This window comes from Chiloscyllium plagiosum, chromosome 39 (genome assembly GCF_004010195.1).
Source record: "Chiloscyllium plagiosum isolate BGI_BamShark_2017 chromosome 39, ASM401019v2, whole genome shotgun sequence".
NCBI classification, from domain to species: Eukaryota; Metazoa; Chordata; class Chondrichthyes; order Orectolobiformes; family Hemiscylliidae; genus Chiloscyllium; species Chiloscyllium plagiosum.
This window is the reverse complement of record NC_057748.1, coordinates 26550887-26569032: the sequence shown is the minus strand read 5'-3', so window position 1 is coordinate 26569032 and position 18146 is coordinate 26550887. Positions and strand designations below refer to the sequence as shown.

The following is an 18146-nucleotide window of genomic DNA, read 5'->3' as shown; positions in this document are numbered from 1 at the left end:
GGGGGATTGGGGTCGGGGTGGGGGGGGGTGAGAGAGAGAGAAAGAGAGAGAGAGAAACTATTGAACGTCTCAGAAGTACCGAGCAATGGGAAGGCTGCAATTAATCAGACTCCAGCTTCAGAACGGAGATTTCAAAGCACCTCCCTCTCTACCTGAGGAACTAATCTGTTAATCTGATTATTGGTTAACTCTGAGGTGAGGCTTTCTTTCTAACTGTGACAAATGTTTTGCTTTTGCTCTCTCTGGTCAACGTGGAGGCAGGTAAAAGCTCCAAAAGTATTTGCACAATGAAAGCTTGACTCGTTTTTCTCTCTCTCTCTCTCTCTGTGTCGAGGTAAAGCAATTCTGAAGAAATCTGCGAAAGAGAAATTTGTATCAGAACTTCCTCCTCCTGTTTGCTGTCAGTGATCTTGAACTGGTCGGTGTTTCGTTCAGCAAAACCTTGAAGGAAAAGATATTTCTTTCTTTCTCCTCTGACTATTTGGAGGACTCCTTTTTTTCCCTTGGGGGTAAAAAAAAACCAGATTCCTCCCACAGAAATCAGGAAGAGAAACTGGTTTCTGTGCAGTGTGTGCGTTCTCTACCCCAAGTTCAGACATGCACCTGCAGAAGACAGTGGAAATCAGAAATGCCAGTGCTACCTGCCTCGACTGCCTAAGCTTGGATTGGAAAACCTTCTAACTAGTGCCAGGGAATCTTTGCGACCTGCCAAGACTCCTTGACAGCGCCCAGGAGGCTGAGAGAGTTTCTTCATCGGCTCTGGAATTGTTTGAACCCTGCACCTCTCCTAGTTGGAAAGAAGAGGGGAGAATCTATGCTTGCATGAAGGCTCAGTCAGTCTGTGATCTGGTTCACGTCTACACACACAGCTCCCTGCAAACATCCATGCAGGGATCGACAGCATGGAGTTGAGGCTGAATCCAGGAATGTACAACACTCTCCTCTGCATTGGGATGGTCTATTTAGGAGCTGGGTAAGTCTCTCTCGCAGTCTTTTGTCAGTCATTTATCTGGGCAGCTCTGAGGACCATGTCCTTAATGTTAAAACAACCTCAAGAGAAAATAAAACACAGAGCTCCTTTTAAACTGACCCCATCAAACACTCCCAAGTCAGGGACAGAACAGGGTTAGATACAGAGTAAAGCTCCCTCTACACAATCCCCCATCAAACACTCTCAGGACATGCACAGCACATGTTAGACACATAGTAAAGCTCCCTCTACACTGTCCCCTAACAAACTGTCCCAAGACAAGGACAGCATGGGGTTAGATAGAGAGTGAAGCTCCCTCTACACTGTCCCCCATCAAACCCACATGGTTAGATATAAAGTAAAGCTCCTGCAGGATTTTGAAAAGGTGGTGTTGAAGGGCTAAGGAAATATGTGTGTCAGTGAGCAGAAAAGGGTGAACGGTTTTCAGTGAGAGTTAGGACACCAGTGAACAGAAGTAGTAGGGTTTGGGATGAGAAGAAGATTCCAGATGCTGGAATGTGCAAAATCAGCCCAGAGTGATTTGGAAAAGTTGCGTTTGGAGGAAACAAAGGCACAGACGAGGGGTTGAGCTGAGAGAAAGGCAGAGACAGATGGTATTAGAAAAGTGGAAATGTGTGATCTTATTGACGGTGGGGGTGTGAGTTCAGAAACTGGAAGTCAGTGCCAGAGCAAGCTGGTGACAGTAACTTCACTCCCTTATCGGACAGCGCAAGGGGACCATTGCTCGTGAATACAGGTTGGAGTAGAGCTTCAGCCTTCCATATATTTCACTGGAGGAATTTTCCTCAGTACTGGACATGAGAGAAGAAGGTGACCAGCTAGACATTGTAGAGAGGTAGAGGTAGCTTTACTCTCTATCTAACCCCATGCTGTCCATGTCCTGTAAGGGTTTGATAGGGGACAGAGTAGGGGGAGCTTTACTCTCTATCTAACCCCAAGCTGTCCATGTCCTGTGAGAGTTTGATAGAGACAGTGTAGAGGTAGCTTTACTGTAGATCTAACCCTGTGCCGTCTCTGTCCTGAGAGGGTTTGATAGGGGACAGAGTAGGGGAGCTTTACTCTGCATCTAACCCCATTCTGTCCCTGTCCCGTGAGTGTATGATCGGGGAGAGAATACGTTTCAATCTTTACCCCCTTGTCCAGAACAGGACCATCTAGCCTTTGTACTGAGTGACGTTAATCTGAACTCGCTAGTTGGCAGAGGAGGTTTTACATTTTTGCGTTCTCCGGCAGCTGCTGTCTAATTTATGGGTCTAGGATGTGGTAATTTTTTTTATTAAAAAAATCCCATGCAGCCTGTCAGGATTGGTTCCTGTGGGTGTACAGTGCCTGATACAAGGAGCTCGCCCACACATGCACTGTGTGAGCTACTGGTTCACATAGCTCACCCTTAACCACTGCCACAAGTGAATTCCTGAGCCCAGCGCCTTCTGTCCTATCTGACAGATTCTTCCTGCTTTCAAAGGGGGCATGAGGGTGGGAACCTGTGTTTGCTTGTTCACACAGACGTTTCAAGGACCTTTTACTCTTCATATTTGATCACCAAAAAATAGAATTCCTACAGTATGGAAGCAGGCCAGTGGCCCATCGAATCTACACCCACACCTCTACTCTATAACTCTGCATTCCCCATGGCTAATACACCTAACCTGCACATCCCTGGACACTTTTGGCAATTTAGCATGGCCAATCCACCCTAATCTGTATATCTCTGGACAATATGGGACAATTTAGCACGGCCAATCCACCCTAATCTGCATATCTCTGGACAATATGGGACAATTTAGCACCGCCAATCCGGCCAATCCACCCTAATCTGCATATCTCTGGACAATATGGGACAATTTAGCACGGCCAATCCACCCTAACCTGCATTTCCCTGGACACTACGGGCAATTTAGCACGGTCAATCCACCCTAACCTGCACATCCCTGGGCACTACGGGACAATTTAGCACAGCCAATCCACCCTAACCTGCACATCCCTGGGCACTATTGACAATTTAGGATGGTCAATCCACTCTAACCTGCACATCCCTGGATGCTATGGGCAATTTAGGATGGCCAATCCACTCTAACCTGCACATCCCTGGACACTATGGGCAATTTAGCACGGCCAATGCACCTAACCTGCACATCCCTGGACATTATGGGACAATTTAGCTTGGCCAAACCACCCTAACCTGCACATCTCTGGACACTATGGGCAATTTAGCATGGCCAATCCACCCTAACCTGCACATCCCTGGACACTATGGGCAATTTAGCACTGCCAAACCACCCTAACCTGCACATCTCTGGACACTATGGGCAATTTAGCATGGCCAATCCACCCTAACCTGCACATCCCTGGACACTATGGGCAACTTAGCACGGCCAATGCACCTAACCTGCACATCCCTGGACAGTACAGGCAATTTAGCACAGCCATCCACCCTAGCCTGCAAATCTCTGGAAGAGGAGGGACAGGTTTGGAGGGGAATTGGCTCAGGTGTAGAGAGCTGCTTTGTCCTCAGTCTCTGCACTGGGTGCATTTTAGTGCTATAGAACATAGAACATTACAGCTCAGTACAAGTCCTTCGGCCCTCGATGTGAGGGCTGCCCTGTAAAACCAATCTGAAGCTCATCTAACTTACACTATTTCATTATCATCCATATGCCTTTCCAATGACCATTTAAATATCTGTAATGTTGGTGAGTCCATAACTGTTGCAGGCAGTACATTCCATACCCCAACTATTGAGTAAAAAAACTACCTGACACCTGTCCTACATCAATCACCCCTCAATTTGAAGCGAAGCCCCCTCGTGCTAGCCATCACCATCCTCGTAAAAAAGGCTCTAACTGTCTACTTGATCTAACCCTCTGATTATCTTATATATCTCAATTAAGATCTTCCCTCCATTCCAGGCAACATCCTACTATCCTCCCTTTCCAAAGCCTCCACATCCGTCCTATGATGCAGTGATCAGAACTGCATGTAATACTCCAAGTGCAGCTGCACCAGAGTTTTGTACAGCTGCAGCGTGACCTCATGGTTCCAAAACTTGATCCCTGTACTAATAAAAGCTAACACACCATATGTCTTCTTAACAACCCTATCAGCCTGGGTGGCAATTTTGAGGGATCTATGTATATGGATACCAAGATCTCTCTGCTCATCCACACTACCAAGAATCTTACCATTCGCCCAGTACTCTGCATTCCTGTTACTCCTTCCAAAGTGAATCACATCACACTTTTCAGCATTAAACTCCATTTGCCACCTCTCAGCCCAGCTCTGCAGCTTATCTATGTCCCTCTGTAACCTACAATATCCTTCAGCACTATCCACAACTATACCGACCTTAGTGTCGTCCGCAAACGCATTAACGCATCCTTGTACGCCCTCATCCTGGGCAGTTATAAATTTGCATATAATAAACAGCAGTGGACCCAAATCAGATCCTTGCAGTACATCACTAGTAACTGAACTCCAGGATGAACATTTCCCATCAACCACCACTCTCTGTCTTCTTTCAGCTAGCCAATTTCTGGTCCAAACCACTAAATCGCCCTCAATCCCATGCATCTGCATTTTGTGCAGTAGCCTAATGTGGGGAACATTATCAAACGCCTTATTGAAATCCATATCCACCACATCAACCACTTTACCCTCATCCACCTGTTTGGTCATCTTCTCAAAGAACTCAATAAGGTTGGTGAGGCTCGACCTACCCTTCACAAAACTGTGTTGACTATCCCGAATCAACTTATTCCTCTTTAGATGATTATAACCTTTTCTAACACTTTACCCACAACCGAATTAAGGCTCACCAGTCTATAATTACTAGGGTTGTCTCTACTCCCCTTCTTGAACAAGGGGACAACATTTGCTATCCTCCAGTCTTCTGGCACTATTCCTGTAGACAATGATGACATAAAGATCAAAGCCAAAGGCTCAGCAATCTCCTCCCTGGCTTCACAAAGAATCCAAGGGATAAATCCCATCCAGCCCAGGGGATTTATCTATTTTCACACTTTTCAGAATTCCTAACACATCCTCCTTGTGAACCTCAACCCCATCTAGTCTAGTAGCCTGTTTCTCAGTATTCTCCTTGACAACATTGTCTTTTTCCAGTGTTAATACTGATGAAAAATATTCATTTCGCTCTTCCCCTATTTCCTCTGACTCCACGCACTACTTCCCACTACTGTCCTTGATCGGACCTAATCTTATTCTAGTCATTCTTTTATTCCTAATATACCTGTAGAAAGCTTTAGGGATCTCACTGATCCTATCTGCCAAAGACTTCTCATGTTCCCTGCTTGGCTGTCTTAGCTCTCTCTTTAGACCTTGCCTGGCTTCCTTGTAACTCTCAATCGCCCTGAGCATTCACATCTCATTCTAACATAAGCCATCTTCTTCCTCTTGACAAGAGATTCAACTTCCTTAGTAAACCACAACTCCTGCACTTGACAGTTTCCTCACTGTATGAGAGATACATACTTATCAAGGACATACAGTAACTGTTCCTTGAATAAGCTCCACATTTCTATTGTGCTCATCCCTTGCAGTTTCCTTCCCCTATACACCCTGGAATTATGCCAACAATACCTCTACTGTTCTGAGCTGAATAAACCAATATCAAGGCAAGGGGCAGGAGGAAGCCCTTCAAGCTTGCTCTGCCATTCAATACAAATATTGGCTAATCCTCTAACTCAATCCCTAATTTCTCTTCCTGCTCCTTGATGCCTTTAAAATCTATAAATTTATCAATCTGTTTCTTGAGCTTTCTTAGTTACCTGGTCTCCACAGCTGTCTGTGTTAGAGGATCCTGTGGGTTACTACTCTTTGGGTGAAGAATATTTCCACACCTCAATCTTAAATGGTCAGCCCCATATCCTGGGACTGTGCCCCCTGGTTTTAGAGTCCTCAAACCAGATGAAACATACTCTCAGATGGTATAGTCCTGCTAGAACTGTATACGTTTCAATCAGCTCCTCCTCCCATCCCTAGCAATTCTAGTGAGTACAGGCCCAGTGGAACCAATGTCTCCTCATAAGATGGATCTGCCATTCCTGATGAAGGACTCCGGCCTGAAATGTTGATTTTCCTGCTCCTTGGATGCTGCCTGAGCTGCTGTGCTTTTCCAGCAACATACTCTCAACTGTCTCCATTCCAAGTACCAGCCTAGTGAACCTCCATTATACTTCCTTGGTGGCAAGGACATCTTTCTTAAGTAGCAAGCTGGAACCTGCACACACTTCTCCCGGAGTGCTCTCACTGAGGCCTGGCATAACTGCAGTGAGACATTCTAACTCCTGGACTCAAATCGAGTTGCAATGGAAGCCAATATATCATTTGCCTTCCTAACTGCATGTTGCACCTACCTTCATCGTATTAGGATATCCCTTTATACATCCACAATTCCCAAATATCACCGTTTAAATAATACACTATCTTTCTGTTTTTCACACCAAAGTCTGGAACATCCTCCACAAAAACAGAAATTGCTAGAAAAGCTCAGCAGGTCTGGCAGCATCTGTGGAGAGAAATCAGAGTTAACATTTTGAGTTGAGTGACCCTTTCTCAGAACTGGACCCGAAATGTTACCTTCCGATTTGTCTCCACAGATGCTGCCAGACCTGCTGGGCTTTTCCAGCAATTTCTGTTTTTGTTTCTGATTTACAGCATCCACAGTTCTGTTGGGTTTTATATAGAATTTCCTAATTAGCCACATTGTACAGCATCTGCCATGTGTTTGCCTACTCTCATAGCCTGTCTCAAACACTTTGAAGACTCCTGCATCTTCCAAGTCACAATCCCACCCAGTTATGTGTCGTTCAGAAATCTCTTCAACGTTTGCCAATGGTCTACTCACTCTCCACCCCCAACCCCAACTCACAGACACATTTTTGATCCATTCCCTGGCCTAAGCACCAGCCACACAGTCACCGATGAAAAAGCGAGAATTGTGGCAGTCTTTACAACTTGAGATACATAGAGGATAGACCTCCTCTATCCTTGTAAACTGAAATAAAGTTCCTGCTGCACTGTCTCCATCAAATATTCCCAGGACAGGGACAGCACAGAGTTAAATACAAAGTAAAGCTTCCTCTACACTGTCCCCAACAAATACCCTCAGGACAGTGACGACACAGGGTTAGATACAGAATAAACCTTCACCATTAAACATTCCTAGGAGAGGGACAGCACAGGGTTAGATACAGAGTAAAGCTTCCTCCACACTATACATTGGGACTCCTGAACTCTGGTTAACACAATTTATTGGTAGGATATTGAATGAATTCAGGTGCAGTACAGTTCGCGTCAGACTGATAGAGATCCCAAATCTTACAGCAGAGTGGCTGGATTGCAGCTATTATCACCCTTTGGTGTGCACTGCTCAGTCGGCAATGTTATTTGAGGTTCATGTTTGTGACTTCGAGACTCCAACATGAGAAACTTAAACCCCATAATTTTGGGACAAATCAGGTGCAGTATCAGTGCTGATGGACTGCCACACAGCTGAAGGATCAGCATTAAAGGAGCACTGAGGGAATGCCGCACTGTCAGACAGCGCTGAGTGAGTGCTGCACTGTCAGACAGTCAGTGCTGAGGGACTGCCGCACTGTTGGACTGTCAGCGCTGAGGGAGTGCCGCACAGTGGGAGAGTCAGTGCTGAGGGAGTGCCGCACAGTGGGAGGGTCAGTGCTGAGGGACTGCCGCACTGTCAGACAGTCAGCGCTGAGGGACTGCCGCACTGTCGGACTGTCAGCGCTGAGGGAGTGCCGCACAGTGGGAGAGTCAGCGCTGAGGGAGTGCCGCACAGTGGGACAATCAGTGCTGAGAAAGTGCCGCACTGTGGGAGAGTCAGCGCTGAGGGAGTGCCGCACAGTGGGACAGTCAGCGCTGAGGGAGTGCCGCACTGTGGGAAGGTCAGTGCTGAGGGAGTGCCGCACTGTGGGAGGGTCAGTGCTGAGGGACTGCCGCACTGTGGGAGGGTCAGTGCTGAGGGACTGCCGCACTGTCAGATAGTCAGCGCTGAGGAACTGCCGCACTGTCGGACTGTCAGCGCTGAGGGAGTGCCGCACAGTGAGAGAGTCAGCGCTGAGGGAGTTCCGCACAGTGGGACAGTCAGTGCTGAGAAAGTGCCGCACTGTGGGAAGGTCAGTGCTGAGGGAGTGCCGCACTGTGGGAAGGTCAGTGCTGAGGGAGTGCCGCACAGTGGGAGAGTCAGCGCTGAGGGAGTGCCGCACAGTGGGAGAGTCAGCGCTGAGGGAGTGCCGCACTGTGGGAAGGTCAGTGCTGAGGGAGTGCCGCACAGTGGGAGGGTCAGCGCTGCAGGAGTGGGCATTGTCAGAGGATCTGCACTGAGGGAGTGTCTCACTGTCGGAGGATCTGCGCTGAGGGGGCAATGCAATGTCAGAGGGTCAATGCTGAAGGAGTGGGCATTGTGAGGGTCAGTGTCAAGAATGTGGTGCTGGAAAAGCACAGCAGGGTCAGGCAGCATCCGAGGAGCTGCCTGACTTGCTGTGCTTTTCGTGCACCACATTCTCAACTCTAATCTCCAGCATCTGCAGTACTCACTTTCGCCCCATTTTGAAAGTCAGTGCTGACGGAATGTCACACTGCCAGATGGTCATCACTGAGGGAGCGGGCACTGTCAAGGGTCTGCATTGATGGAATGCCATGCTGTCAGAGAGTCTGTGCTGAGGGAGTGCCGCACTGTTGGAGGGTCAGTGCTGAGGAAGCATTACACTGTTGCATGCACCATCTCCTTAGAAGAGGCACTAAGCCTTGTTTACCCTCTCAGGCAGAGGCAAAAGGTCTCATGGCCATTACTGGTAGGAAAGGTAGGGTGGGAGGTAACAGAAGAACATTCGCATCTCTGTTATGGGTGGAGCTGTATCTCTCAACTCTACCAGCACCTGCCTGGACCTTTACAGGATGTCTCTGTCTATCTATCAAAGTGGTTAGGTTTGTGTTGGGTCATCAAGAGGATATTTAACAATAGAGAGGTCACAGTGAGATCCCATCAATCACACTAGCATGCAGCTCCCTTTGTGGTCAGGAATACTGAATGCCTTTCGCGCCAGAGGGGGAGTGCAGAGTTAATGCCCATCGACTGTACTTCAGCAGGGGGCAATGCTTTCTGGGATGGCACTGGAGAAACACAGGAGATGTTTGAATGGTTACAAACAATGCAACTCTGTGTTGCTCACCTCTTTGCCAGCAGTGAGGTGACAGTACGTTCACTCTACATCTGGGCCTTTAGGCACATTCATTCAGAGTTTCCTCACCTCTATGTGTGCTCTACTCTGTCTCCCCTTGTCCTTGCTTCTCACTCTACCCTCACTGTGTCTGCCTTTCTCTCTTACACTACCTCCCTATCCAGTACACTGACCTTCACATAGCCTCTCCATCGCTCTGTATCACTCCTTCTCGCCTTCTCGTTCTATGCCAGCTCTCCTTCACACCAATTCATCCATCTCTCCTTCACTCCCTCCTTCCCTGCCAATCCCCTTTTCCCCTCATCTCTCTCTACTTCCCCTTTTTCTCATTCCCCAATTCTCCCCATTCCGCCACCCTTCCTCCTCTCTCACAGAAACCCAGAACATTCTAACAGGACTAGACAGTGTAAACACAGGAAAGATATTCCTGATGACTGAGGAGTCCAGAACAAGGGTCTCATAGTCTAAGGATATGGGGCAGACCACTTAGGACTGAGCTGAGGAGAAATATTTTCACTCAGAGAGCGGAATCCTTTGCCATTGAAAGTGGTCGAGGCCAAAACATTGAATGTTTTTGAGGAGTTGAATATAGTTCTTGGGGCTAAAGGGATCAAAGGTTATGAGGTGGGGGCTAATGGGCTGAGCTGGGGGATGGTCACCAGGAATGGAGCAGGCTAGAAGGGCTGAATGGTCTACTGTCTCCCGAAGTTCTATGTTTCTGTCGCATTCCCTCCTTTCTCTACACATAATTTTCTCTATCCAATCTCTCTCACTCTCAAGCAATTTTTCTTGTCTCCTCCATTTCTCTCTCTCTCTCCTTCTCTCCCAATCCACCCTTCTCCCTCTCCTTCCAGTTGCCTCACTAACTTTTCTCCTCCCTCCCTCGCTTTCCCTCTCTCGTTGTGTCCCATTTTCACTGTCTTGCTCTCTTGCCAACAGTGGTTTCCCGTCAGTGGTGGCTCTGGGTGCCAGCATCATTTGTAATAAGATGCCTGGCCTAGCCCCACGCCAGCGAGCCCTCTGCCAGAGTCGCCCAGATGCCATGATTGTGATTGGAGAGGGAGCACAGATGGGGCTCGATGAGTGTCAGCACCAGTTCAGGTACAACCGCTGGAACTGCACTTCGCTGGGCGAGAAGACAGTCTTCGGACATGAGATGAAAATAGGTGGGTGAGCGATCACATGCACGCATCCTGCAGTTGTGTGCCTCAGTCCAGAGACTGGGGCCGCAGAATCTACACCCGCCATGTCCACCACTGCCAGTACTGAGGGAGTGGTACCGTCAGAAGGTCAGCATTGAGACAATGCTGCACTGTTGAAGGGTTAACGCTGAGGGAGCACCACACTGTCGGAGGGTCAGTGCTGAAGGAGTGCTGCATTGTCAGAGGGTCGCTGTTAAGGGAGAGCTGCTCTGTTTGAGTGTCAGTGCCAAGACAGCACTGCACTGTCGGAGGGTCAGCGCTAAGAGAGTTTGAACCATTACTATGGGGCCTGGAGTTACCTGTAGGCCAAGCCAGGGTAATGACAGCTGATTTCCCTTCTTGAAGGACATTAGTGAACCAGACAGGTTTATACAACAATCAATTACACGGCCAGGAGACTTAACAGGAGAAGGAAGCCATTCAGCCTATTGAGTTCATTCCGCCATTCAATTAGGTCATAGTTGATTTGATGATCCTCAACTCCACCTTCCTGCCTCTTTCCCATAACCCTTGAATCCCCCTTACTGATTAAAAATCTCCCGACCTCACCCTTTAATATACTCAATCACCCATTCCTCTTAGCCCTCTGCAGAAAAGAATTCCATAGGTTCACTCCCTTCCACAGAAAAAATTGATCCTCATCTCTATCTTCAATGGACGACCCCCTATTCTGAGATGATGCCCCTCTGGTCTGAAGCTCTCCCACAAGGGGAAACAACCACTGCACAACTCTCTATCAAGCTCCCTGAGAATCCCAGCTCTTTCAATAAGGTAACCTCTTATGTATGATGGGAGCTGGCAGGTGAGATCAAGAGAACTGTTTCCCTCTGTTTTTTGGAGGGTTGAGGTGTGGGTGGAATGATGCCTTTTATCACCTTAAGCCCCTTGAATAGATTGGCCCTTCATCCTCGATATGTGAGGAAAGACAAGCCCAGTCTATGTGACCTAACCTTGTAGGTTTAGCAGTGTGTGGCGTGCTGGTCAGTCAACAGTGCCTTCTCCAAAGTTGATACATTCCACTAGAAGGGACTGTCACTGAGTGCAGATGCCTAGGGTTTGGACAGGTTTAACCAGACTCTAAGTAGAGTTTTTGTAACAGGGCTATGTTTACAAACCCTGATCTTAGTCACTGCTCAGCATCATGCCTGTCAGCTCAACTGAGGCCCAGGGGGAGGCAGAGCCCACCTCTCAAATCCAAGAAGGTGAGCATTTACATCTCCAACTTCACGCCAATACGCCATTTGGCCCCTCTAGCCTGCTCCTCCATTCGGTACAATCGTGGCTGATCCTGGACTCTGACTCCAACTTCCCTCTCGCTCTCCTTGATTTCCCGAAAGACCAAAACTCCATCGATCCCAGCCCAACGGTGGAACTTCCATAACCTTGGGGCTGCAGAATTCCAAAGATTCACAAGCCTCTGAGTGAAAAGACTTCTCTCCAGCTCACTCCTAATTTGCTGATCCCCTCATCCTGAGACTGTGTTCCCCTGAATCCCATGTTTTAGACTTCCCACCCAGTGAGTACAAGTCTGTCAGCCTTCCTCTCTCCGAGCCACTTCAGAATCTTCTGCGATGAGATTCCCCTTTCGTTCTTCTACCATCCAAAGAACATCAGCTCAAGTTACCCAGGCCCTTGGGGACCATGGGAACTATCACTGCGTCACCTGCAACACAAGGATATCCTTCCTGAAGATAGAAAAGGCACCCCATGTCCCGGCTGTGGTCTCACCGAAACTCTGTGCAAATGCAGTCCCATTTCTTTATTCCTGTCCCCCAGACCCTTAGCAATCAAGGCAAATGTGACATCTACCTTCTCAACAACTACATGCCAACCTTTGGTGCTCCATGCCCAGACATACAAACTCTCAATGAACACTTGCAAGTGTCATGTTTTTACAAAAGCATTCTGCCCATCTCATACAGCATGGAAAAAGACCCTTTGGTCCAACCAGTCCACGCCAACCATGTTTGCAACCTGAACTAGTCCCACTTGCCTGCAATTGGCCCACATTCTTCCAAACTTTCCTATTCATGTACTTATCCAAATGTCGTTTAAACATTGTAACTGTACCCGCATCGACCATTGCCACTGGCAGTTCATTCCACACATGAACCACTCTCTATGTAAAAACGTTGCCCCATGCCCTTTATAAATCTTTCTCTTCTCACTTTAAAAATATGCCCCCCCCCAGTTTTAAAGTCACCCAGCCTCGGGAAAAGACCCTTGCTATTCACCTTACTTATGCCCATGATTTTATAAATCTCTCTCAGGTCATCCCTCAACCTCCTACGGTCCAGTGAAAAATATCACAGCCTATTCAACCTCTCCTTAAAGCTCAAACCCACCATTCCTGGCAAATCTTTTCTGAGCTGAAAATGTGTTGCTGGAAAAGCGCAGCAGGTCAGGCAGCATCCAAGGAACAGGAGAATCAACGTTTCGGGCATAAGCCCTTCTTCAGGAACCCTCTTCACTTTAATAATTGACTTCCTAAAGCAGGGCCAACAAATTCAAGAACAGCTTCTTCCCCGTTTTATTAGACTTTGGAATAGACCTCTCAAATTTTAAATCTAATGGTGATCCCACTCTTTGTGCACATTCTCTGCAGCTGTCACTGTGTATTCCTCACTCTGTTCAATCACCCTGTAATCTTTGTATAATCTGCCTGAAATGCACACAAAACAAAACATTTCACTGTACCTAGGTACACGTGACAATCATAAATCAAAGCAAATTAAAGACCAAACTTGATGAGTAATGTCCTGGACAACAGGGAGAACCTCCCAGCTCTTCCTTGTACATCCACCTGAGTGGGGAGCGGACCCATGCTTACAACATTGCATCCAAAGGGGCACTACAGCAACATTTCATTAAAGTGATCCCTGGGATGGGGAAGTTGTTCCACAAATAATTGGGTCTATTCCTACACAGAAGCGAATACGGTCACTCCACTACCCTTCTGCCAGTGCTTCTGGGAAATGGTACAGAAGAAGGACACTTACCTGAGGTACTTCTGGCCCTCTCTCTGTGTTGCTTCTAGCAAGTGTAAATGGGCCACATCTTGAGCTCAGCAAGTTGCCTCCAATCAGATTTGTTTTGGAACAGGAAAGGTTAGGGGGTGGAACCTGATAGTGGTTTAAGAGATTACGAGGGGCATGGACAGGGTGAATAGAAAGCAGCTGTTCCCCTCAGGCAGAGGGTCAATAACAAGGGCGGCATAATTTTAAAGTGAAAGGTTGGAGTTTAGAGGGGATTTGAAGAAAACGTTTTCACCCAGAGGGGATGGGGCTCTGGAATGTACTGCCTAGAAGGGGGGAAATCTCAAAGCCTTTAAAATGTCCTTGCATGAGCACTTGTCACAATGTTCAAGGCTACAGGCCTAGTGCAGGAAGGTGGGACTATAGTATTTTGGCAGTACAGACTTAATAGGCCGAAGGATCTCTTCTGTAGTGTAGGACTCTAGGTTTATTACTATAAGCACTCACGGGATTGCTGACCACTGTGGAATCACCTCTGACTGTAGATGCTTTTGTTAATTTGTTTGACATTTTGCATTCTGGCACTTATCTCGATCCTGAAAAACCTCCCTCCACCATCATCCCTTTCCCTACAGAAAGAAAACTGTGCTGAGGAATCATGGTGATGTGTTCTCTTCCCCAGGCAGTAAAGAGACAGCCTTTGCGTACAGCATCATGGCGGCGGGAGTGGCCCACGCGGTCACACAGGCCTGTAGCCAGGGCAACCTGTCGGACTGTGGCTGTGACCGGGCCAAGCACGGTTACTACGACCAAGAGAAGGGGTGGAAATGGGGCGGCTGCTCGGCTGACATTGAGCATGGCATCGCCTTCTCCCGCCGCTTCCTCAATGCCCGTGAGGTGAAGCGGCATGCCCGAAGGCTCATGAACCTGCACAACAATGAGGTGGGAAGGAAGGTCAGTGCAGCTGGCTTCATATCACGGCGTTGGTCAAAATGGGCGCGCGAGCGCAGGTGTGGGAGAAAACGGAGCGGCAAGGATTTCCAAAGACCCTCAACCCTCAGAGAAGAGTCCCCCTTCAGCCTGCTATGCTGTGGGACACGATTGTAGAATGGTCTCCTGCTGGCATGAAAAGATTTTATTTTATTTATTGTTATCACATGTACCTCAGTAAAGTGAAAAGAGAGAGGCGTGTGGTTGAAGCTTTTCACCATTAGGTCAAAATTCAAGTGCACTCAGCAATTTGTAAGATGCCTGCTGTTGGGATGTGGTTCCGTGATTGGGAAACACTTGCTAAACAATACCGAGTGTCACCAATTTAAAATAATCAGCTGAGCCAGTAACCTGGCTCTTGCTTGCTACAAGGAGTAGATATTCATACACAGAGATCCTTACTCTTCCAACAGAATTCAAGCCTTGTGCACGTTCTGAATTACCCTTTACTTCCCCCAGCTGCTTTCTCCTCAGCCAATCAGTGTCTACTTGACCACCAATCAATGCCCATTTCCTTCTGTCACAAAAATTGTTCTGACCGCCTGAAATTTGAAAGAATGAAAAGTGATATCATTGAGACATATCAGATTCATAAGGACCTTGACAGGGTGAATGCTGAGAAGATGTTTCCCCTCATGGGGGAGTCTAGGACCAGAAGCATTGTCTCAGAATAAAGGGATGCCAATTTAAGACTGTGATGTGGAGGGATTTCTTCTCTCAGAGAGTTGAGAATCTTTGGAACTGCTTGCCATAGAGTCCTTGTGTATATTAAGGCTGAGATAGATAGATTCTTGATCAGTCAGGGAATCAAGGAAAAAGCCAGGCAAGTAGATGTGAGGAATGATGAATCAGCCATGGACCTATTCAATGGCAGCGCAGGTTCAAGGGGTTGAATGGCTCAATCCTGTTGCTATTTGTTATTGTTGTATCGTTACTTAATGTTCAACTCCTTCAATCAATCAAAAATTCCTCTAACTTGGCTTTGAATATATTCAAACACTCCCACTGCTCTCTAGGGGAGATAATCCTACAGACTCACCACTCGCTGAGAAGAGAAATTCCTCCTCATCTCTATCTTAAAAGGGAGACCCCTTAGTCTGAAGCTGTGCTCTCTCCATTGATATTTGTTCATTGTTGTGTCTTGTGAAAGTTTGCACTTTGGCATCAGTTTTGATAGTGTAAAGTCTCTTCTAGCACACCAGCCCACTCCTGACCAATACCTTCAACACTCACCTCCTCCACCACCGACACATAGCGGCAAAAGTGTGTATCATCTACAAGATGCACTGCAGTGACTTGCCAAGGCTCCTCCTTCAGCACCTTCCAAACCCGTCACTTCTAGGTGGGAAGACGAGGGGCAGCAGACACATTTACAGCGCTTGTATTTCGGACTCCCCTACCCTTGCAAAAAGACCTTATCTATGCCCCTCATAATTTTATAAACCTCAATAATTCTAGGGATAAAAGTCCCAGCCTTTCCTTATAACTCAAACCCTGTAATCCCGGTCCTTCAAGCCTACTCCACTGTTCCATAAAATCGTGGGAGACCTGATTTTAACCTCTTCTTTCCATTTCTGTATATCTCCCGATAATCTTTCATCTCTTTGATAATCAAGAATTTATCTACAATTAAACAAAGGCCTACAGACGTGGGAAATCTGAAGCAAAAACAGAAATTGCTGGAGGAACCGAGTAGGTCTGGAAGCATCTTCACGGAGAAGGTTCTTTTCAACTCTAGTAACCCTATCAACCTCTGTTTTAATCCCCGTGTCTGCGTGGGTTTCCTCTGGGTGCTCCGGTTTCCTCCCACAGTCCAAAGATGTGCAGGCCAGGTGAATTGGTCATGCTAAATTGTCCATAGTGTTACGTACGTTAGTCAGCAGGAAATGGGTCTGGGTGGGTTACTCTTCAGAGGGTCGGTGTGGACTTGTTGGGCCGAAGGGCCTGTTTCCACACTGTAGGGAATCTAATCTAATCTAATCTAATCCTGCACTCAGTGCCTTTTGAGGAAGGGAATTTGAAACATACACACAAAAATAATTTCCATCACCTTTCCATTCTGAAGAAGAGTAATTTCAGAATCAAAACGTTAAGTCATGAAAATACTGAGGATGCCTTACATTTGGCTATATGAATTACATTTGTCATTTATAATCACCTAGCAAGCACATTACTACCTTTGTGAATATTTTTGTCATTTTCCACATTATTATCAGCACCCTTCAGTTTATTGTCATCTGCAAATTATGAGCAGCATAGGTAAGATGGATAGCAAGGTCTTTTCTGTAGGATGGGGGACTTCAAAACTAGGGGTATAATTTTTAAGGTGAGAGGAGAAAGTTTTAAAAAGGACATGAGGGGCAACTGTTTTACACAGAGAATGGTTGGTGTGTGGCATGAACTGCCAGAGGAAGTGGTGGATGCAGATACTGTTACAACATTTAAAAGACATTTGGATAAGTACATGAATAGGAAAGGTTTGGAAGGATATGGGCCAAACGCAGGCAGGTGGGACTAGTTTAGTTTGTGGTTATGTTCAGCATGGACTGCTTAGACTGAAAGGTCTGTTTCCAGCTGTATGGCTCTACGTGGGACAAGTTTATTTGTGAACATGGTCGCCGTGGATAAGTTGGACCAATGGGTCTGTTTCCGTGCTATGTGACTCTATGAGTCTATTTTTCTCTCTACAAATGATTCCAGACCCTGCTGGAATTCCTCCAGCAATTTCTATGTTTGATACAAGCAGAGAACTGCTCAAGCCGACACATAAGATTTTACTGCCTTCTTGGTTTTCAGGTTTTGAAGGACCGCATGCGAATGGAGTGCAAGTGCCACGGGGTTTCGGGGTCGTGCACCATCAAGACATGTTGGGTGACCCTGCCCGCATTCCGGGAGGTGGGCTTTGCCCTGAAGGACAAGTACGGGCAGGCAGTGCAGGTGGAGCCCATGCTGGCAGGCCGGGGACACCAGCCCACCTTCCTGAAGGTACGGATGACGCCCCACCTCAAGCCACTACCCACCGACCTGGTCTACATTGACCGCTCGCCCGACTACTGTGAGAAGAACCCGGCCACAGGCAGCATAGGTACACAGGGACGTCGCTGTGAGCGAGCTGGCACAGAGAAACCAGGCAGCTGTGAGGTCCTCTGCTGTGGGCGTGGGTACAGCACTTTCCAGTATACCCGTACCTGGCAGTGTAACTGTAAGTTCCACTGGTGCTGTCAGGTCATGTGCAGCCAGTGCAGTGAGAGGACTCATGCCTACACCTGCAACTGAGGGACAGGGATGACCAGGAGCAATGGGATCTCTCTTCTCCCAGGGAACCACAGAGTGGCTCACAATTGCAGGACCCTTATGATTTCATCCTGCCTTGGGCTGACAACCTCCTTTCCAGGTTAAGCACAGCCTTATAATGAGGTGCCGTCAGTTCGGAATTGTATAAAAGGAGTGTTTTGTTGCTGGTATCATTCCGCTGTTAAAATTCAGCAACTGGGCTTTGATTGTCTGTAAGTGCGATTGGTCTCTGACTGCCCTCAAGTTACCTCTTTGTCATGACAGAGGCTCTTGGGAGAGGAGACCAGGATTCTGTCTGCACTAGGATTCTGGACTGACCATTCTGCTTTGGGTGAAAGCGAGGTCAGGCAGCATCTGAGGAGCAGGAAAAGTGACGTTACAGGCAAAATCCTTCATCAGGAATGAGGCTGGGAGCTTTGGGGGTGGAGAGCTAAATGGGAGGGGGGTGAGGTGAGGGGGAAAGTGGCTGAGGGTGTGA

At 47.5% G+C, this 18146-nt stretch overlaps 1 protein-coding gene across 1 annotated transcript; it reads left to right on the top strand.

The window, feature by feature from the left end:
• Window positions 1-34: 34 nt before the first annotated feature.
• LOC122542361 (protein Wnt-7b-like) lies at window positions 35-18045 on the top strand. Its single transcript, XM_043680055.1, has 4 exons — window positions 35-973; window positions 10147-10373; window positions 14067-14338; window positions 17171-18045. Exons 1-4 carry the CDS (start codon window positions 903-905, stop codon window positions 17648-17650), a joined length of 1050 nt encoding a protein of 349 aa, XP_043535990.1. The 5' UTR covers window positions 35-902; the 3' UTR covers window positions 17651-18045.
• Window positions 18046-18146: the final 101 nt, after the last annotated feature.